This window comes from Trichechus manatus, unplaced genomic scaffold, assembly GCF_000243295.1.
Source record: "Trichechus manatus latirostris isolate Lorelei unplaced genomic scaffold, TriManLat1.0 scaffold00063, whole genome shotgun sequence".
In the NCBI taxonomy this organism is placed as follows: Eukaryota; Metazoa; Chordata; class Mammalia; order Sirenia; family Trichechidae; genus Trichechus; species Trichechus manatus.
In genome coordinates, this window is record NW_004443999.1 from 12,090,729 (window position 1) to 12,109,276 (window position 18,548).

General features: G+C 34.7%; 1 protein-coding gene across 1 annotated transcript in view; it reads left to right on the plus strand.

Moving 5' to 3' along the window:
* RELCH (RAB11 binding and LisH domain, coiled-coil and HEAT repeat containing) overlaps nt 1-18,548 on the plus strand; it is a 145,286-nt gene that overhangs the window by 33,026 nt on the left and 93,712 nt on the right. The window contains exons 2-5 of the mRNA XM_023733945.1: nt 5,218-5,307; nt 15,852-15,923; nt 16,036-16,091; nt 16,197-16,310. Coding sequence (XP_023589713.1) covers nt 5,218-5,307; nt 15,852-15,923; nt 16,036-16,091; nt 16,197-16,310 — 332 coding nt within the window. The remainder of the gene's footprint in view (nt 1-5,217; nt 5,308-15,851; nt 15,924-16,035; nt 16,092-16,196; nt 16,311-18,548) is intronic.

Genomic DNA, 18,548 nt, shown 5'->3' on the forward strand with positions numbered 1-18,548 from the left:
TAATATGTACTACATACAGTGTTGCAGTACATAATTTGCTGATGTTATCATTCTCAGATGTTCACTTGCAGATGCAACAGATGGAGGTACAGTAACATTATGTTTATTTCTGGAAGAATTATAATATTCTTCAGTGTATCCAGAATGTTTCATCTTCCTGGGAGGAAGTTATGTGAAGATACCTGCAGGGGATTTGGAAAAAATTGCCAAGTTATGTGAACATGCTCCAAACATTTGATCAAGATAATATGATGAAAGAGATCAGTGGAGAAACTGTCCATATGGCAAGAATGCTGAATTTAGAATTTGATAACACCAATGAACAGCTCATAGATCATGAAAAAGGTGAATTGAAAGATCAGGACTTAATGGATTTTGAACAGGAAAGAAATGCTAAAGAAGAGAGAGTTGAGAGTTAATGAGGAAGAGGAAAGAGAAGCTGTCAAAAAAATTTAGAGTGAAAGGATTAGGTAGTTTTTTCTGAACTAAGTCACTTGTTTGAAAACACGGACCCAAACGCTGATTGCTTTGCTACAATCAGTAGGCAGATTCAGGAAGCAGTGAGATGTTACCACGAAATATTTGAAGGAAACAAAAGAAGGACCATACAGACAACTCTCACTAATTTTCTGGCTAGAAACACTGTCCCCATTACCAGGGGTAATCCAGATGATCCAGAACCTTACACAAGTGGAGTTATTACTGCAGCTGACAAAATGCCAGTGTTGTTCAACTCTTCTTCATTGTTGGAGTAAATTTTTATGATTTGTGGATTTTTTTACATATGTGTGTATGTGTTAAAATATATCTATAAGCGTACATGTAATGTTACCAATCCCCAAAGACAAATAAAGATCGGATTTTTAAAGATATTGATAATAAAAGGCAATAATAATGAAAACTAAAAAAAAAAAAAAAGACATGAGGTATTCGACTTAAGTCAGAACTTACGACAGAGTTGTCGGAATGGAACCCCGTCATAAGTCGGGGACTACCTGCAATGCTACTTACACCCAGTTTGTCCTGCACTTTGAAAACTCCATACTTTTGTTAGTTCTTTCCCTCTGCCTGGAATGCCTTTTCCTGATATGTTGAGCTGGTGGACAGTTATTCTTCAGGGCTTAGTTTGAAATGCTGCACTATGTCTGGGATCATTGATAGTGAACTGGGGATCCAAGAGACATGTTCAGTGAATAGTACTATGTATATGATTTCATAGAAATTTCTGATGTTTAAAAAACAAAAAACCACACCACTGCATCATAGGGCTCTAAGAAGAGTTGAAATATTTTCATGTAAATTAATTTTCCTTTTCCTCTGCTTTTCTTTTCAGCATAGTACTTATTCTGGCATACTGTAAATATTTTGTTGTTTATTGCTTCCCCACCCTTGTAGATTCCACAAGGTCAGGGGTTTTCGTCTGCTCTGTTCACCGCTATATACTCAGTACCTACAAGAGTGCTTGTCATATAGTTGGTGCTTCATAAGTACTGAGTGAATGAATGAATGATGGAACAAACAAAGAGCAATCAGTACACAAAAGTGTATTTTAGTCTTTTTCCATATGTCTTAGATAGATCCCTATTACACTGCCTTGTATATTGGTGGCACTCAATGCATGTTGATTTAATTTTCTAAAACAGAAGTTGGCAAAATTTTTCTGTAAAGGAACAGGTAGTAAATATTTTAGGCTCTGCAGACCTTATATGTTGCATATTCTTTTATGTTTTTGTTCTAAAACCCTTTAATAATGTAAAAACTATCTTTAACTTGGGAATCATACATAAACAGACCTTAGGACAGATTTGGACTGGGGCTGTAGCTTATTCCTCTTAACAAATGAATGTTGTAATATTATCATGTGATGCAAAGAAAGGAATGCAGTGGACAGATGATTTTGGAAAACACTATCTTTTGTTTTCCTTGATTATTGATTAGCTCAGAATTTCTATGAATCTGATATATTAATGTCTACTATTAATAACTGAGGATATTATACATACTGATATATATGTATATATAACCTGTTTCCATCGAGTCCATCTCAACTCATAGCAATCCTACCGGACAGAGTAGAACTGCCCCATAGGGTTTCCAAGGAGCAGCTGGTGGATTCGAACTGCCGACCTTTTGGTTGACAGCTGAGCTCTTAACCACTGTACCTCCTAAGAAAAAATATAAAATAGAAAAAAAGCATATACATATATATACACTTACATGTATACGCTTTTTTCCTATTTTATATTTTTTCTTAGGAGCTTCTTGAGGCACAAAGGGCTTTGTGAAAAATGCTTTAGGAAACTGATTTTTTTACTTTGCCTTCATTTTGGAAGGATGTTTTTGCTGGATATAGAATTCTGTGTTGCAGTTTTTTTCTCTTGGTAGTCTAAAGATGTTCCTTTAAAAAAAATAACTTTATTGAGATACAATTTAAATACTATAAAATTCACCCATTAAAATGTACAGTTCAGTGGTTTTTAGCGTATTTATAAAAACCTGTGCAACAGCTGTTATTATCTGCTTTTAGAACATATTTATCACCCCAAAATAAATCTCCTACCCATTAGCAGACACTCCCTACTCACCACCCATCAGCTGTAGGAAACCACTAATCTATTTTCTGTGTCTATATATTTGCCTATTCTGTATATTTCATGTAAATAGAATCATAAAATATGTGGTTCTTTTGTGACTGACTTATTTCATTCAGCATAATATTTTCAAGGTTCACCTATATTCATGCATATTAGTATTTCATGCCTTTGTATTCTCAAATAACTAACATTCGATTGTGTGTACGTACCACATTTTTTAATGCATTCATCAGTTGATAGTTGTTTCCACTTTTTCACCATTGCGAATAATACTGCTGTGAACATTTGTATACAAGATTTTATGTGGATATGTGGTTTCATTTCTCTTGGGTTCATTTCTACCATGGAGTAGAACTGTGGGTCATACAGTAACTCTATATTTAACCTTTTGAGGAACTGCCAAACTGTTTTCTACATTGGCTGCACTGTTTTACATTCCCATCAGCCATGTATGAGAGTTCCGATTTCTCCTTGCCAACACTTTTTATTGTCTGTCTCTTTTATTGTAGTCATCCTGTTGTTGTTGTTAGGTACCGTCGAGTCAATTTAGACTCATACCAACCCCATGTAACAGAATAGAACTGCCCCATAGGATTTTCTAGGCTGTAATCTTTATGGGAGCAGAACGCCAAGTCTTTTCTCTTACACCTAATTCAAACCTGTAACCTTTCAGTCGGCAGCCCAGTGCTTAACCGTTTTGCCACCAGGGCTCCTTATAGTCATCCTAGTGGGTATAAAATGGTATCTCACAGTGGTTTTGATTTTCATATTCCTAAGGACTAATGATGTTGAGACTAAGTCTTGAACGTCTATTGTTAATTCATTTATACAGGCAGTCTCCAGATTACAAACATCCAACTTGTGTACAACCCGAAGTTATGAATCAACCCCTGTAAAGCCTATTACAATAAAAATTCGAAGTCCATAAAATGGTTTGAATAAAAAACAGGTACTACTTTTCAACACACATCAAAACATTGTTATTAGTAGTACTGTATTATTATGTTAAAGATGTTTTAGTGTATCTGAAAGTGTTTCTTTAATGTTTTTTATGCATCAAAACCCAAAAATAAATAAATAAAATCAAACCTGTTGCTGCCAAGTTGATTCCAGTTCATAGCAACCCATAGGATTTCCAAGGAGCGGCTGGTGGATCTGAACTGTTGACCTTTTGGTTAGCAGTCAAACTCTTAACCATTGCATCACCAGGGCTTCATGCATAGAAAGGTACACTGTATACTATATGCTAAGACAAACATTTGACTGACGTTAGATATGAACCATACTTAACTGTTCCGACTTAAGTACAACTCCGACTTAAAGACAGACTTAGGAATGGAACTCATTTGTAATCTGGGAACTGCCTGTAAATATATCATTCTTTTTAATGCTATTGAAAATGAAATTGCTTACATAATTTTACTTTTGGATTGTTCATTGCTAGTGTATAAAAATATGATTAATTTTTGTATATTGATAGAGTATCCTGCAACTTTGATTAGCCTGTTTATTAGTTCTAGTTGTTTTTTAGTGGGTTCCTTAGGTTTTTTATATATAAGATCATGTCATCTGTTAAACAGAGATCGTTTTACTTCTTCCTTTCCAATCTGGATGCCTTTTGTCCCATGGGTTTTGATGAGAAGTCAGCAGACATGCCAGTTATTGTTCCTCTGTATGTGTTTTTCTCTGACTGCTTTTAATATTTTTTCCTCATTTTTAATTTTCAGCTGTTTATTTATAATATGACTAGGTTTGTTACTTTTGTTATTTATCCTGGTGGGTGTTCTCTGAGCTTCTTGAATTTATATCTGTTGATTTCAGTTATACACATTAGACCTTTTGCTATTGTCCCACAGATCCCTGAGGCTCTGTTAATTTTCTTTTAGTCTTTTTTTTCTTTCTGTTCTTCACTTGAACAATTCCTGTTAATTTATCTTTAAGGTCACTGACTCCCCTCTCAATTTCATTCTGTTATTAGAACTATACAGTGAATTTAAAATCTTCCATATTCTACCTTTCAGTTCTAGAATTTTTACTTGGTGTATTTTTTTATATTCTCTGTTTCTCTGCTAAGGTTTCTTCTTCAATCATTGTGTACATAACACCTACTGCCATCTGGGACGTCTTGTCCCTCTTGATTGTGTTTTCTCTTGAAACTACTTCATATTTTCCTGGTTCTTTTATAATAAGTAATTTTGGATTGTAATGTGGACCGTGTTGTGGAGACTGGATTTTGTTATATTCCTTTGAAGAGTGTTGATTTTTGTTTTGTTTTTCCTTTAATAGGTAATTATCTTGTTTGGACAAAACTACAAACTCTCTCTTAGGTGGCAGCTCAGATTTCAGTTCAGTTTTTTGTCTTTAACTAGGCTTCTTGTAATAGGTCCTGTGTGCGCATGGTTCAGAGATTAGACAGTGATTTGGTCAGGGAAACTTGGGTTATTTTAAAGTAGCTTAATTGGTATGAGCATTTTTAACTTATTGTTTTAGTAGAATTCCTAGATCTAAGAATCATAGTTTTAATAGCTGGAAATAATTATAGGTAAATAAATTCCAGTCTCTTATTTTGACAATTAAATAAAAATCTGTTTATTTAATTCTTTTATCTTTTTCTTTATTATAGATCGAGCTGGGAGCATCAGTACCCTTGATTCCTTAGACTTTGCAAGATATTCAGATGATGGTAACAGGGAAACTGATGAGAGAGTGGCAGGTGAGTAAGATCGTAAAGACAGATTGATCTGGATTCTTTGGCATTCTAGAAATAATAAAATAGCTTGAAGAATATTTACTTCTATAATTTGATATGTGAATGTAATGTATCTAGTTATACAAAAGATACATTACTAACTTTTTGGCTGGAGGGAACATCTTACCCCAACTTCCTCTTCCAGTGGTGCTGTGAATTTCTGGTTATGAGCACATACAATTTTCTGAGTTCTGCTTACAGCCAACATTATGCAGTTGTAATAACTGGTGCCAAGTTTAAGTTAGCCATGGTATGGTACAAAGTTAGTTGGACCTGAGCCTTATTCTTTTGATCCTCCAAACAAGGGCTGATATTCAGGTGTTATATACCAGTACTACTATACTGGCAGTTAAAAATTGGTTGAAATACTTCCATGTTGGTTGGCAGATAAAACTGTTGCCTTGAGTTCACTGGGTACTCCCCAGGTATCATAACCTTTCCTCTTGACCTTCCTATTATCCAGAAAATAAAGGGTTAATATTTGGTACAGCAGGGACTTCTAGGATCCTCTCCATTCCTATAAGAAGACCAGCATCCTTGTAACTGAGTGGTTGCTCATTCCAATCTCCTTCCTCCTCCCTACCCCATGTCCTAGGCATCATCATTGGGTCTTAGGGACTTCAAAGGACCAATTTGTGCCCCATGTGCACTACCCACACCAGACAAGCCTCATTGGGCTCTGCTAGGAGTCCATCCTAGAATTTGCCAGTGTAGCAGCCCTGGCTCCTTTCTGGTCTTGTGGCTACCCATCACTGAAGTCATTCTTGAGTAGCTTATAGGAACTGTCGTTTTCATAGGACTTTCTGACTGAGCAAGATGGTATTTTGGGTTCCATCGAATGATGGACACTCTTGGAACAAGAGGAATGCCATGTGGGACAGATGGAGCCTGTCGGGGCAGTATAGGGCTAGAAAACATCCCCTCTTGACCAACTCTGTTGAATTTTTCTTCCACTTATTGAAACAAGTATGTTAAACCTACCACATCCTTACAGTCATGTTCATTATGAATTGTTCATTATGAATAAAACTGAGTGCTAATTATTATATAGCACTTGCTCCATTCTAAACACTGTTCTAAATGTATTTTGACTCATTTGAGTTACAGAATTATCATCCTCTTTCTTTTTATACTGATGAGGAAACTGAGGCACTTAGGGGGATTTAAGACTTCAGTAGTAGAGCTTGGGTTAAAATCCAGGTAGACCAGCATCAGAGCCCCCGATTGCACCATATGCTATCTCTTAGCATGAAGGATTAGGTTTGACCTAATTATATATGAATTCTAATATATGATTTTCATTCCTTGATTGGGACTAGAGACTGAATATTTTAAAATCTCAGGTAGTATTATATGTTAGAAAAAAAATGATGTTGTTTTGAGTTCAGCAGAAGTTGAAAAAACGATTCAGCAATGTAAGCAAGCAATAACAATGTCAATTTAGTAGAGAAGTTACTAGAAGAATTTAATGTGACTCCCTATATCAAATCATGGCTTAATCAAAAACGTCATTTTTGACAGCTGTATCAAAACAGAAAATATCATCAGCAATATCTGAAAATTAGCACATCAAATGGAAATTATTTGAATAATTTTATGACTAATTTGTCTTAATTACATCACTTGCTAAGTGATATTATAAATTATATATTTTACGTTAAATATTAAATGTATGCTATTTAATTGAGGAGGAGCCATGGTGGCGCAGTGGTTAAGGTGCTTGGCTGTGAAATAAGAGGTCAGCGGTTTGAAACTACCGGCTACTCCATGGGAGAAAGATGTGGCAGCCTGCTTCTGTAAAGATTTACACTTTGGAAACACTATGGGGCCGTTCTCCTCTGTCCTGTAGGGTTGCTATGAGTTGGAGTCAACTCGATGGCAGTGGGTTTGGTTTTTTGGTTTGGATGAATGGTAAATAATGCCTTCGCAATAAGAAATAATGCATTACAGTGGTACTTTTCAAGAGACCCAAACTCCTGTAAGTTTTTCTTACTCCGCATTCAGTCTTAGGGCCTGATCGTTGCTTCCACGTGTAGGAGGTGGAATGCACTTCTATAAGCAGTTCTGCAATATTCCAGGGCAACTGTTTCTGCTTCTTAGCTGTTAGTAATGCTTTTGTTATAATGAAGAATACATAGTAATGGTAATTTTCCTGAGATTCAAATTCCTGTAGTTTTATATGTTTGGCCTGTAAGTATTGCTTTTGCAGTAAGGAAGAATGCATTGTACCATATTTTGAAAAGTTTTATGAAAAATAATAAAAAGGCTAAGAAGGAGACTAGAATAAAATATATGTGCAGTCATTGCCAGATAACTTCATGTTTTACAAATTTTCAAGAAATGGGAAAAAAAAAAAAGATTTTGTTCTTGACTCATGTCGCACTACGTCCAGGGTCTGCTGGGACACATGTGATCCCACATAATGTGGATCAAAATCTATTACTCATAACAAAAATTCCGAATTTGTCCTTTAATCAGCATGCCTTCGTTAGTGAAAACATAGCATCAACAAAAAATTCAAAGGAGAAAATAATTGGATCTTGAAAGGGTTAACTGAGAGAATAAGTATATTAATTTGTATTATTGTACAGATTGTTATGTATTTGAAAATAACTCCTACCTAGAAATTGGCCACATAATTATATTCTTTCCTTTAGTAACCATTTGAAAATTTGCGTTTTAGACTTAGCCAAATTCAGGAGATTCATTGGTATTCTTGTTATTTATTTTAATACTTCTAATTAGGTGAAACATTATTGATTAAAAAGCAAAATCTTTAGCTAAAATTTGTAATAATTGGCTTGCACAATCTCTAATTATTCATGGCAATATAGGTAGAAAAGGAGAAGAAGATAGAAGTTCCTGTGTCCAAATGTCACTATTTACATAACATTTTCATTCCCCATCTAACATTTTGTTAGAACTTAAGAGTAAAAAGTTTGACTGATCCTAACTTTGAACTATTGAGCCCAATGGAAAAAGTAAAGCAGGAAGAGAATGAAGAAACAGCAGTGGACCTGGATAAATACAGACTACATAACTAAGAGTAAAATAAAATGTATTAAATATGTGGCAGTTTTGACCTTACACTTTTAATCTTAAGAATATACTATGTCTCTAGATTTGTGGAAATAAAGTAATTTTTAATTACTGTAGTATGTTCACATATAAATAACTGTTCATCTTCATTGGAAAAGGGAGGAAAAACATACCTTATTCAAAGACCATAACTTTAAAATTTTTTGTGCTCTTCTACCATATTCTTTCATTAAATCAAATGAGTTAGTATGTGGTAGATGAAACTTTACAAAAAAGTTTCAAAAAACCAGTCATAATTCTCATTTCCTAAAATATTTTTGACTCTTTGCTAACCATTGGTAGGAACTTAAAAGCTTGTAAAAATGTAGAGTCTTTTTCAATGTTTTAATCAGCTTTTGCTATTTATGAGACAGATATTACATTTGTTTTCAGGGTTACTATTGCCATCTTTCTCCTATGCTTAAAAATCTGATTATTTTTTCTAGTGTGTACAGATTTCCTTTCAAAGAGGAAATTGATCTCCAAAGGAACAAATACTTTTGAGCATCTGCTCTGTTCAAGGCACTGGGCTGGGTGCTTTATATACAATATTTTATTTAATCCTGTTACTAATCCTGCAAAATAGGTCATAATGTCATTATTTTATAGATGAGTAAAGTGAGGCTTAGCAAACTTGAGAAATTTGCCTGGTAGCCTCCATATGGTAAGAAGCAAGACCAGGAGGTAAACACACGGTTTTTATTCTAGAGCCCACAAGGTATCTTTTAGTAACAGGCTGCATCTCTGACCCATTATACATTCAGTTCATATGGATAGCAGAATTTTGTCTTTCCCATGCGAGACTATTTCAGTATGGCCCTTTTCCTTTAAAAGAAGTAAAATTTTAAAAGCTTTTCATTTTAGAGATTTTCCATTTCTGAACTTATTTTTCATATGAAGTATAAATTTTCATATAAAAATGATTTACATCAAAGCAGACATCAAATCAAAATAAGCATGATCTAGCTGGGTTTTTGTCATAAAGGATTTTCTGTATGTTATTAAACAAAGCTAGTATTACCGAATGTATATACAATATACCTCTTAGATTGTTGAGTTTCCTTTAAGGTAGCAAGGGGGATCTATATTCTGACTTTTGGGATTGCCATTCTTTAATCCATTTAGGCATTTTGAGCATCTGCTATATGTTAGGTACTATGTAAGGCACTAGTTATACAAATATGAAATAGATAAGGAATTCTCTCAAGGAATTTTTGATAACACGTATGTCAGTAATATGCATATGTATGCAGTGATTTGGGAACTGTAATAAATAGTTTGTTAATTTTGGGTAGGAAAGCATCAGGGAGAAGCTCACATTTGAACTGGGACTTGATGGATGAATAGGAATTTTTTTATAGAGAGGAGCTGGAAGAAATCACATAGGCAAAAGACACCAGGCTGTGAAAGGTCCTGTCATGTTTGGGGCATAACAAGCAGCTAGAGTCAGTGAAAATATTAACTGTATAGTAGGAAATAACTGGACATTAATCTGGAATGATAGACTGAGACCATGTTGAGTAGGTGCCTATAGGTATTTTGTAGATATTTAGGAACCGTCAAAAATTTTTAAGTGAGGGAGTCATGTGGTAAGATTGGTATTTTAGAAAGACAACTAAAAGTATGGAGAATGGACTGGTGGGAAGGTGTGGAGCAAGAGAGAATCCAGTTAGGAAAGGATTGCCATAGTGTTGGCAAGAGATGATCAGGGCCTGTTGGTCAGTGACAAGTTGAAGGAGAGGGTTACAAAAAGGTAAATACCACTTTTGATCATCCAGTTGAGTGTTGTTATTTTGAATCAACCATCTTTGTTGATTCTCTTTCTGGGGGAATTTCTTCTTTATAACCTATTTTCTTGTATCAGCACATATTTTGCCATATTTTGTATTTTTTCCTATAATCTTAATAATAATCTGTAATAATTTCATAACTTATGCCAGAAAACACCTCTTAACATTAGTCAGTTTTATTGTTGGTAAGGAAGAATAGATTAACAAGCTGACAAAACAAATCTTTAGGTATTGATGTTGTACCAGTGATGCTTTTATTACCTATATACTGTAGACTTTTAAATCCAAGTAGGTAATGAGTTCTTGCTTTAAAAAAAACAACAAAACTTAATTGGAAACCAAACAAAAAGTAATTTATTTTGGGTACTAATAAACAGTACAGTATCTCTGTTAAAGCAAATATTTTTCTAAAAAATATGTATAAATGGAAACTTGTGCTTTTTTATTCCTGAGGTATGACAAAAAGTGACATTTTTATATTCAAAAAAAGCTTCTATTATATAGGAAGATGCAAGTCTCATTAGAACTACCCATCCTCTGTCTCAGGTTCCCATGATCCATCTCTTAGCACTAGAGTCCCTGACTTTCTTCTCATGTTTCCACCTCTTACTTTGTTACTTCTCTAGTTCACACTTTAACTCTGTGTTGGGAATCTAGAGAAACTATAAACACTTCGCTTTCTAATTTGTAGGGAAAGTCATTCCTGAATGCTCGTAAGAGCGCAGATTTATTATATATGGCATCAAGTATTGGAATACCCGTTCATTCAGTAAATATTTGTTTAGTATTTAGTCTGTATTCTGGATATTATGCTCTCCTGGGTACAACGATCAACAAAGTAGGCATATGGAGTCTTTATACTCTAGTAGACATTCTAAAATGACATTCAGATTTTTGCCAGTGGGATACCGTGCCCCGTCCCCCACACCCAGGGTAAAAGCAGCATCAGTAGCCTTCTCATTCCTTATGTTTTGGCCTGGCAGCATATATATCCAGCTGCATCAGGATTACCTAAATCTGGTTATGTTCTTATATGTTTTCCCCCTAGTACTAATGTATCTGTTCCTTTCTATTAGAAAGATCCTTTTTTTTTTACTATTTTGTACCTTATCTAAATCTTATTTTATAATTTTGTATCATGTAAATAGAATAGAGGAGCCCTGGTAGCTCGGTGGTTAAGTGCTCGGCTGCTAACCAAAAGATTGGTGGTTCAGACCCACCAGCTGCTCTGTAGGAGAAAGATGTGACAGTCTGCTTCCATAAAGATTTACAGTCATGGAAACACTACGGAGCAGTTCTAGTCTGTCCTACAGGGTCACTACAAGTCAAAATCGACTCAACAGCAATGGGGAAATAGGATAGATGCTCCAGCAAGACTACGAAGAGGGAAGGTAGCATTTCGAAAATGGATTTCTCTGTATCTGTTACCATGCAGTTAAAATAGGCTCAGAGAGGAAAAAAAAAAATCATTATGGTTGTATTTAAGCTAAAAATGAAAGTGATTATGTATTCATTAGATTTTTGTTTGTTTTGTCTCTACTTGAGATCAACATTTCCTAAAGTGTATTTCATGACAATGTTAGTTTCATTGGGGAAAAAGCCAAAAAAAGAAGAAAAAAAAAAAAGGCAAAAACAAGAAAAGAGAATTTTATGCTCAGACATTTGGAAAGTTGTGGTTTTCTGCAAGACTTTTCAGGGCCTTAATATGGTGGTAGGTTGTTGAGGTAATTTATATGAGAAATCATAAAGGTCTGAAGTATGACAATTGGAGAGACGGCTGAGATAAGTGGGTATTTTGGGAGTTAATGAAGAATCGGAATCAGTACAACTTAGACATTAATTGATGTGAGGGTAAAGGCAAGGATAAGTGAAGAATAATTTCCAGGTTTCCTGTTTAAGAGCCTGGGTAGATAGTGGTACCATTAATGGAGAGAGATTATAGGAGGAGGCAGGGGAGCAGATTTGAGAGAACGATGATGAGTTTCATTTAGATAGGATCAAATTCACAACTTTGAGACATTTGAGTGGGTATGTCTGGGAGATAATTAGGTATGTCTGTATCTTGGGAAATGGATGTAAAGATTTCAGCATCTTCAGGGTGCTTGTGATGGTTAAAATCACAGGGATAAATATCATTCCAGTGGAGTATGTAACGTAAGCAAAGCCCAGGGATGACACCTTCAGAAACACCAGCTTCACTGTAGAAGTCAGCGGGAAGAGTGGTAATGGAAAGAATTTTTCTTTTAAGGTGTGGAAAGGAAGTTGCTTTTCCCCACTAAGTTGAATATATAGAGAGAAATCTCTAAAACTGTGGAGATTGCATCTTGCTTTAGTTTATTGATTTATTACTATGTACTTAGTCATGCCTATCGGTACTGTGAAACCTTGGTGGCACAGTAGTTAAGAGTTTGGCTGCTAACCAGAAGGTCGGCAGTTCGAATCCACTAGGCGCTCCTTGGAAACCCTGTGGGGCAGTTCTACTCTGTCCTGTAGGGTTGCTATGAGTCAGAATCTACTTGACGGCCATGGGGTTTTTTTGGTTTATCAGTACTATACATTGCTTAAGTCTGAAATATGCAGGGAGAATTCTCCAAACCTAATAGGGTTGGGGATGGTAGTGTTTTAGGGTTTTTGTATTGTTATTGGTATGGAATTTTATTCTAACTCATATTCTTAAGGAAATTGAGAAGAAAAATTTTCCTTTCTATAGAACAATTCCTGGGATACGAAAATAAGTATTGATGATGGAGGAAATGGTATTTTATTATGAAGTCAAATCATGTTAATTTCAGAAAAAATCTGGAAAATTCTGAATTGAAAGAAGACAGTTTCATGATTACTTGGATGGCAGAATCCTTGACTCAGACTAATTGATTTGAGCTCTTCAGCGGTGAATGGGAATGGGAATGAAAAATACTTGACTCAGATCAATGTTATGAAAATATCCTCCAAAATAATTTTTTGAGTTTCATGCCAAAAAAAAGACTGGAAAGTATTTCAAGATAACATTAATGATAAATTATGTTGGGGCAGCAAAAAATTGATATATTTCTGCTTTGAATTTCAACTATTTACCTTTGTTGTCTCCACATGGTCAGTTGTACCATCTCCCAGTTCATCAGAGCATAGTCTTTAAGCACTCAAGTGCTCCTGATATAATACCAGAAACACCTGGTCCTGGTTGGCAAATGCTGTTTAAACTAATCTAGAATTGCGCATACTGATGTAATCATCATTTTTTATAAGATTGTAATATGTAACATTGTTGTACATCTTCATCTTTGTAGTTATTGCCTTAGTTTCAGTAGAACTGTATTCAGCTGGGTTGGGCAAGTGGCATGAGCAGTTTGCTGGTTGATTACTGCACTGCAGTGTTTTTTAAAAACGTAATAGTCCTTAAGTATTTTTAGGAAGAATTGTATGTGAAAAATACTTGGAGATTATTCAGTGCATTGTATCTCTTTACAGAATAACTAATTTTGAGCTTTAATCAAATGTTTTAAAACCGAAGAAACAGATTCAAATCTATGTGTATATACCACCGCTGTTCAGAACCTTTCCTTTGAAACTATCATGTAACTGCAATTACTTGACTATGCATACTTTGCCTTTGTAGAGATGTCCTGTAGTTTTAAAGATATGCCTTTGTCTTTTAAAGTCTATATCGTACATTAAGAAACATGCAGCAGAGTGAATTCGTTTTGATAGACACTATCTTTTCAAAGCATTAGTAACTTAATGACATTTGGCGATTTATTTATAGATATGTATAGGAGTATAAATTCTTGCCGTCTGACATGGGTTTTTCTGGCTTTCTGTGCCATAATCATTCAGTGTTTGCTCTTGGTCACCTAAACTTTCACCAATTGAATTTGAGTTTTTCCCAGTTTGTGTTTTAACCAGTTTTTTTCTTTTCTTTTTTTCATATTTCTATCATTCTGGTGCAGGGCATTTCTGATCTGCAATTGTTCTGTAATATATCTTAGTAAAATGTGAATGATATTGAAAAAACAATACACTCATTTTACTTAAGGTGTAATTAAGCATTTTTAAATCAAAATCAGTTACCTAGAGTTTTGAAATTAAAAAAAAAAAAGTAAACCAACCTGCTATGTAAACTTATTCTTTACTTACCTTACACATGGAGTATGTGCAGTCTTTAAACATAAACTAATGTTCCAGAGTGTGAGTTTTAGGGAAAATGTTTTAACTTTGTTGCACAGAAATGTTTGCAGATCAGCATTGCTGACTACCAAAAAAGAAATAGTAACATACAATGTCATCAGATTTTTTAGTTGTGCTTCCACGTTGCTGCAGTTAAATTCTGCGCATCAAAATAAGTGGCCTTCATGTCACTAGATGTGATTCTGTTACATCTTATGTTTTTAATGAAAAATTGCAAACTGAGTGAATCCTGATTTTTCCGTATATTTTTAGAGCTTTATTCTGTCTGATAGCATCTCATTTAACATCTTTATTTTCTTTCTGTTTTTCAGTCAGGGAAAAATTACATCTTTAAGATGAAACCTTAAATTTTCTAGTTTTTATGCAGAGCTATTTAACTGCTATAATTATTTTCCAGTTGTGACAAAGGTTACTTAGTCTTTCCCGAGCTCTATTTCATTCACTAAGATGGCTTTTTTCCCCATGTCTAAGTTTGCTTTTTCTTCTGCACAGTTTAGGAATACATTTTAAGGAAAATACCCCAAGTGACACACATACAGTTAATTTGTGCTTATAATTAGACATTTTAAAGAGCTTATTCAGATGTTTCCCCAGTACTCATGTTTATGATAGGAGAAATGTTTGAATTTCATTAGTACATCTTAAAATGGAAAAATCTATTTCAGGAATTCTGAGAAACTTTGAAATTCTACTTAATTTTATTTAGTATCCTTATAAAACTACATTTTTAGAAATGTGCACAATCATTTGCTTTAAAATTATCTTAATTAAAAGTTAGAGAAACTTTCTACCTTTTGCCTTTAAGTGAAACCTAGAATAAAAGCCTTGGAAGTTTTTTTTAGCATATGTAAAATACATTATATAATTGTTTCTAGAAAAATGTATTCACATCCTATCATTTGTTAAATATTTAAACCATATTCCTTCAACATCTTAGTAAAGGGGTATATTCTCTATCGTTCCTGTATATTGATTTATAACATTCAGATAAAGCATTCTGAAACTACTTTTTTTAAACCCTAAGATATTTTAAAAGTATATTTACTTGATCTTCATCTATTTTTATATTTTCCCGCAAAATTGTTACTTGAAAACATCTCATTGCATTTTCTTACCGAGAGTGAGTGAAGTAGTACTGAGATACTAATATTTTGATTTACCTAAATGAAGTATGCCATAGAGTTTGTTTTTAAATAGCACTATTCCTTGTCAGACAGCTAGAACACTTGATCAGTAGTCCCCTGAATTCTATTAAAACTATGGAAAACATTCACCAGTTTGCTTGCAAATCAACTCTGCTGCATGCGTTCACAAGTTTCATAAAGATTGCATGCTTTCTGTTTTCAATACAAATTGTATTTTTTTTTCATACCCATCCTTGCTTTTTATTTTTTATTTTTGTTTCCCTTTTCTTGGTTGGATGCCTGTGTGTGTTTATTCCAAATCCCTGTCCAGTCCTGGAGTTTGAACTACGGAAAGCCAAGGAGACCATTCAGGCCCTCCGAGCAAACCTAACAAAGGCTGCAGGTGGTGTACATAAAACTTTTTTTGAGACTTTTTCTACTTTGACAATGTAGAAGTAGCTGAGATATTTTCAAATGTAAAATAGTAAAATATTATTTACAATTTCTTCCCCCAGAAAATGAAGTTCCTTTACAGGAACGAAAAAATTACAAATCAAGTCCTGAAATTCAGGTGAGTAAATGACAGATCCACAAGTATCTTCCACATAAAATGGTAGCACAAGTACTAAAGGAAGAAAACTTATGGTATTGTATCTGTCTTTTATTTTACCTCCAGGAGCCAATCAAACCTCTTGAAAAGAGAGCTCTAAACTTCCTAGTCAATGAATTTTTATTGAAGAATAATTACAAGCTTACATCTATAACCTTTTCAGATGAAAATGATGATCAGGTAAGTTACCTTGTTTTTTTTTTTTTTCATTTTTAACTTATAGTTTACTTACTTTGTTACCTAGTTTCTTCCTTTTTTTTTTTTTAAGGTTACACATATAGTAATATTCTACCAGATTAGTTACCAAAAACAACATTCCCTTGCCTACCTGTCTCTACTCTGCCATTTCCCAATCCCTAGGAGCCTCATTTTCATCTCTTTTAACTGATTAATTTGGTATTTACCTCCCTGACTTTAAATAAAATACTTATATTGCTACTTCCTGATTTTTAATGTGACACCTTATCTTTTGGCTTCTCACTAACGAAAGTGAGGCTGTAACTTTCTTTTTTGATTACTACTACCTCCTCACAGTCAACCCTCCCAAGTAGACTTATGTCTTAATTTTGGCTAGAGTAACAGTGTTTTCATTATTATGACTAAATATTTGCTAGTATCCACTCTTGTCTGTCAGTTTGTAATAAACTGTGGTGGCTTACATGTTGCTATGATGCTGGAAGTTATGCCACGGGTATTTCAGATACTAGCAGGGTGGACAGGTTTCAGCAGAGCTTCCGGACTAAGATAGACTAGAAAGAAAGGCCTGACGATCTACTTCCAAAAATTAGCCAGTGAAAACCCTATGAACCACAACAGAATATTATCTGATATAATGCTGGAAAATGAACCCCCTGGGTTGGAAGGCACTCAAAACACACAGTGGCCACAACAGTGGACTTGAGCATGCCAGCGATCGTGAAGATGGCACAGGGCTGGGCAATGTTTTGTTCTGTTATAGACAGGGTTGCCGTGAGTCAGAACCAACTCAAAGGCAAGTAACAATAACAACTTTTGTTAGTATACTATTTTCCTTTCCTGTAGAACCTTTTGTTTCCTCTGGCATTATTTCGTCTTTTCATTTGTTTTATTTTATATTCTATGTACTTGTCATTAATTCAACCCTAAACTCTGTTGCCAGGTCTACTGTCAGAAGTTTGTTTGCTGTTCTATCATTTTCCTCTTGGAAAATTTCTCCAAGAGCCCTGTGACCTTCAGTCTGGCCTGTTGTACTCTATGCCTGATGCAGTGCCTCATCCTAGGAACACTCTTCACCATAATCCTGGGACTTTCTTTCCCTGCTTTTTTCTTGGTTGGATTTTCTGGTCGCTATATCCCAAATCTCCCTCTTTCTTGCTTTTCTTGCTCAGTGGGTTTGAGAATGGATGCATAGAAGATAAACTTTTTGAAACCTTGCAGGTCTGAAAATATCTTATTACTGTCACATTTAAATTATGATTGTATAGCTGGGTATCAAATTCTAGGTTCCCTCAGAGCTGAAGACTTTATCCCCTTGTCTTCTAACTTCCTTCACACTTAAACAATGATAGTATAACTGAGTATTCAGTTCTAGGTTGGAAGTTGTTTTCCCTCAGAACTGAAGACATTATTCCATTGTTTTCTAGATACTGATTATGCTATGGAGAGATTCCTGATGCCATTCTGATTCCTGATCCTGTATCTATGACCATTTTTTTGTGTTTGTTTTTTCCATTTCTATCAGGGTTATGGTGGCTTTGTAGAATGAGTTTGGGAATATTCCATCCTTTTCTATGCTCTGAATACCTTTAGTAGCAGTGGTGTTAACTCTTGTCTGAAAGTTTGGTAGAATTCTCCAGTGAAACTGTCCAGGCCAAGGCTTTTTCTTGTTGGGAGTTTTTAAATTACCTTTTCAATCTCTTCTTTTCTTACAGGTTTGTTTAGTTGTTCTACCTCTGTTTGTGCTAGTTTCGATAGGTAGTGAGTTTCTAGAAATTTGTCCATTTCCTCTAGGTTTTCAAATTTGTTAGAGTACAATTTCATAGTATTCTGTTATATTTCTTTTAATTTCAGTTAGGTCTGTTGTGATATTACCCATCTCATTTCTTATACGGGTTATTTACTTCCTCTCCTGTTTTTCTTTTGTCGGTTTGGCCAATGGTTTAAAAATTTTGTTGATCTTTTCAGAGAACCAGCTTTTGGTCTTGTTAACTCTTTCAGTTATTTTTCTATTCTCTGTTTCATTTAATTCTGCTCTAATTCTTATTATTTCCTTTCTTCTGGCACCCAAGGGCTTCTTTTGCTGCTCTTCCTACTTGGTTCTACTTGTAGAGTTAATGTTTTGATTATGGCCCTTTCTTCTTTTTGGATGTGTGCATTTCTTGCTGTAAACTGACCTCTGAGCACTGCTTTTGCTGTGTCCCAAAGGTTCTGGTAGGATGT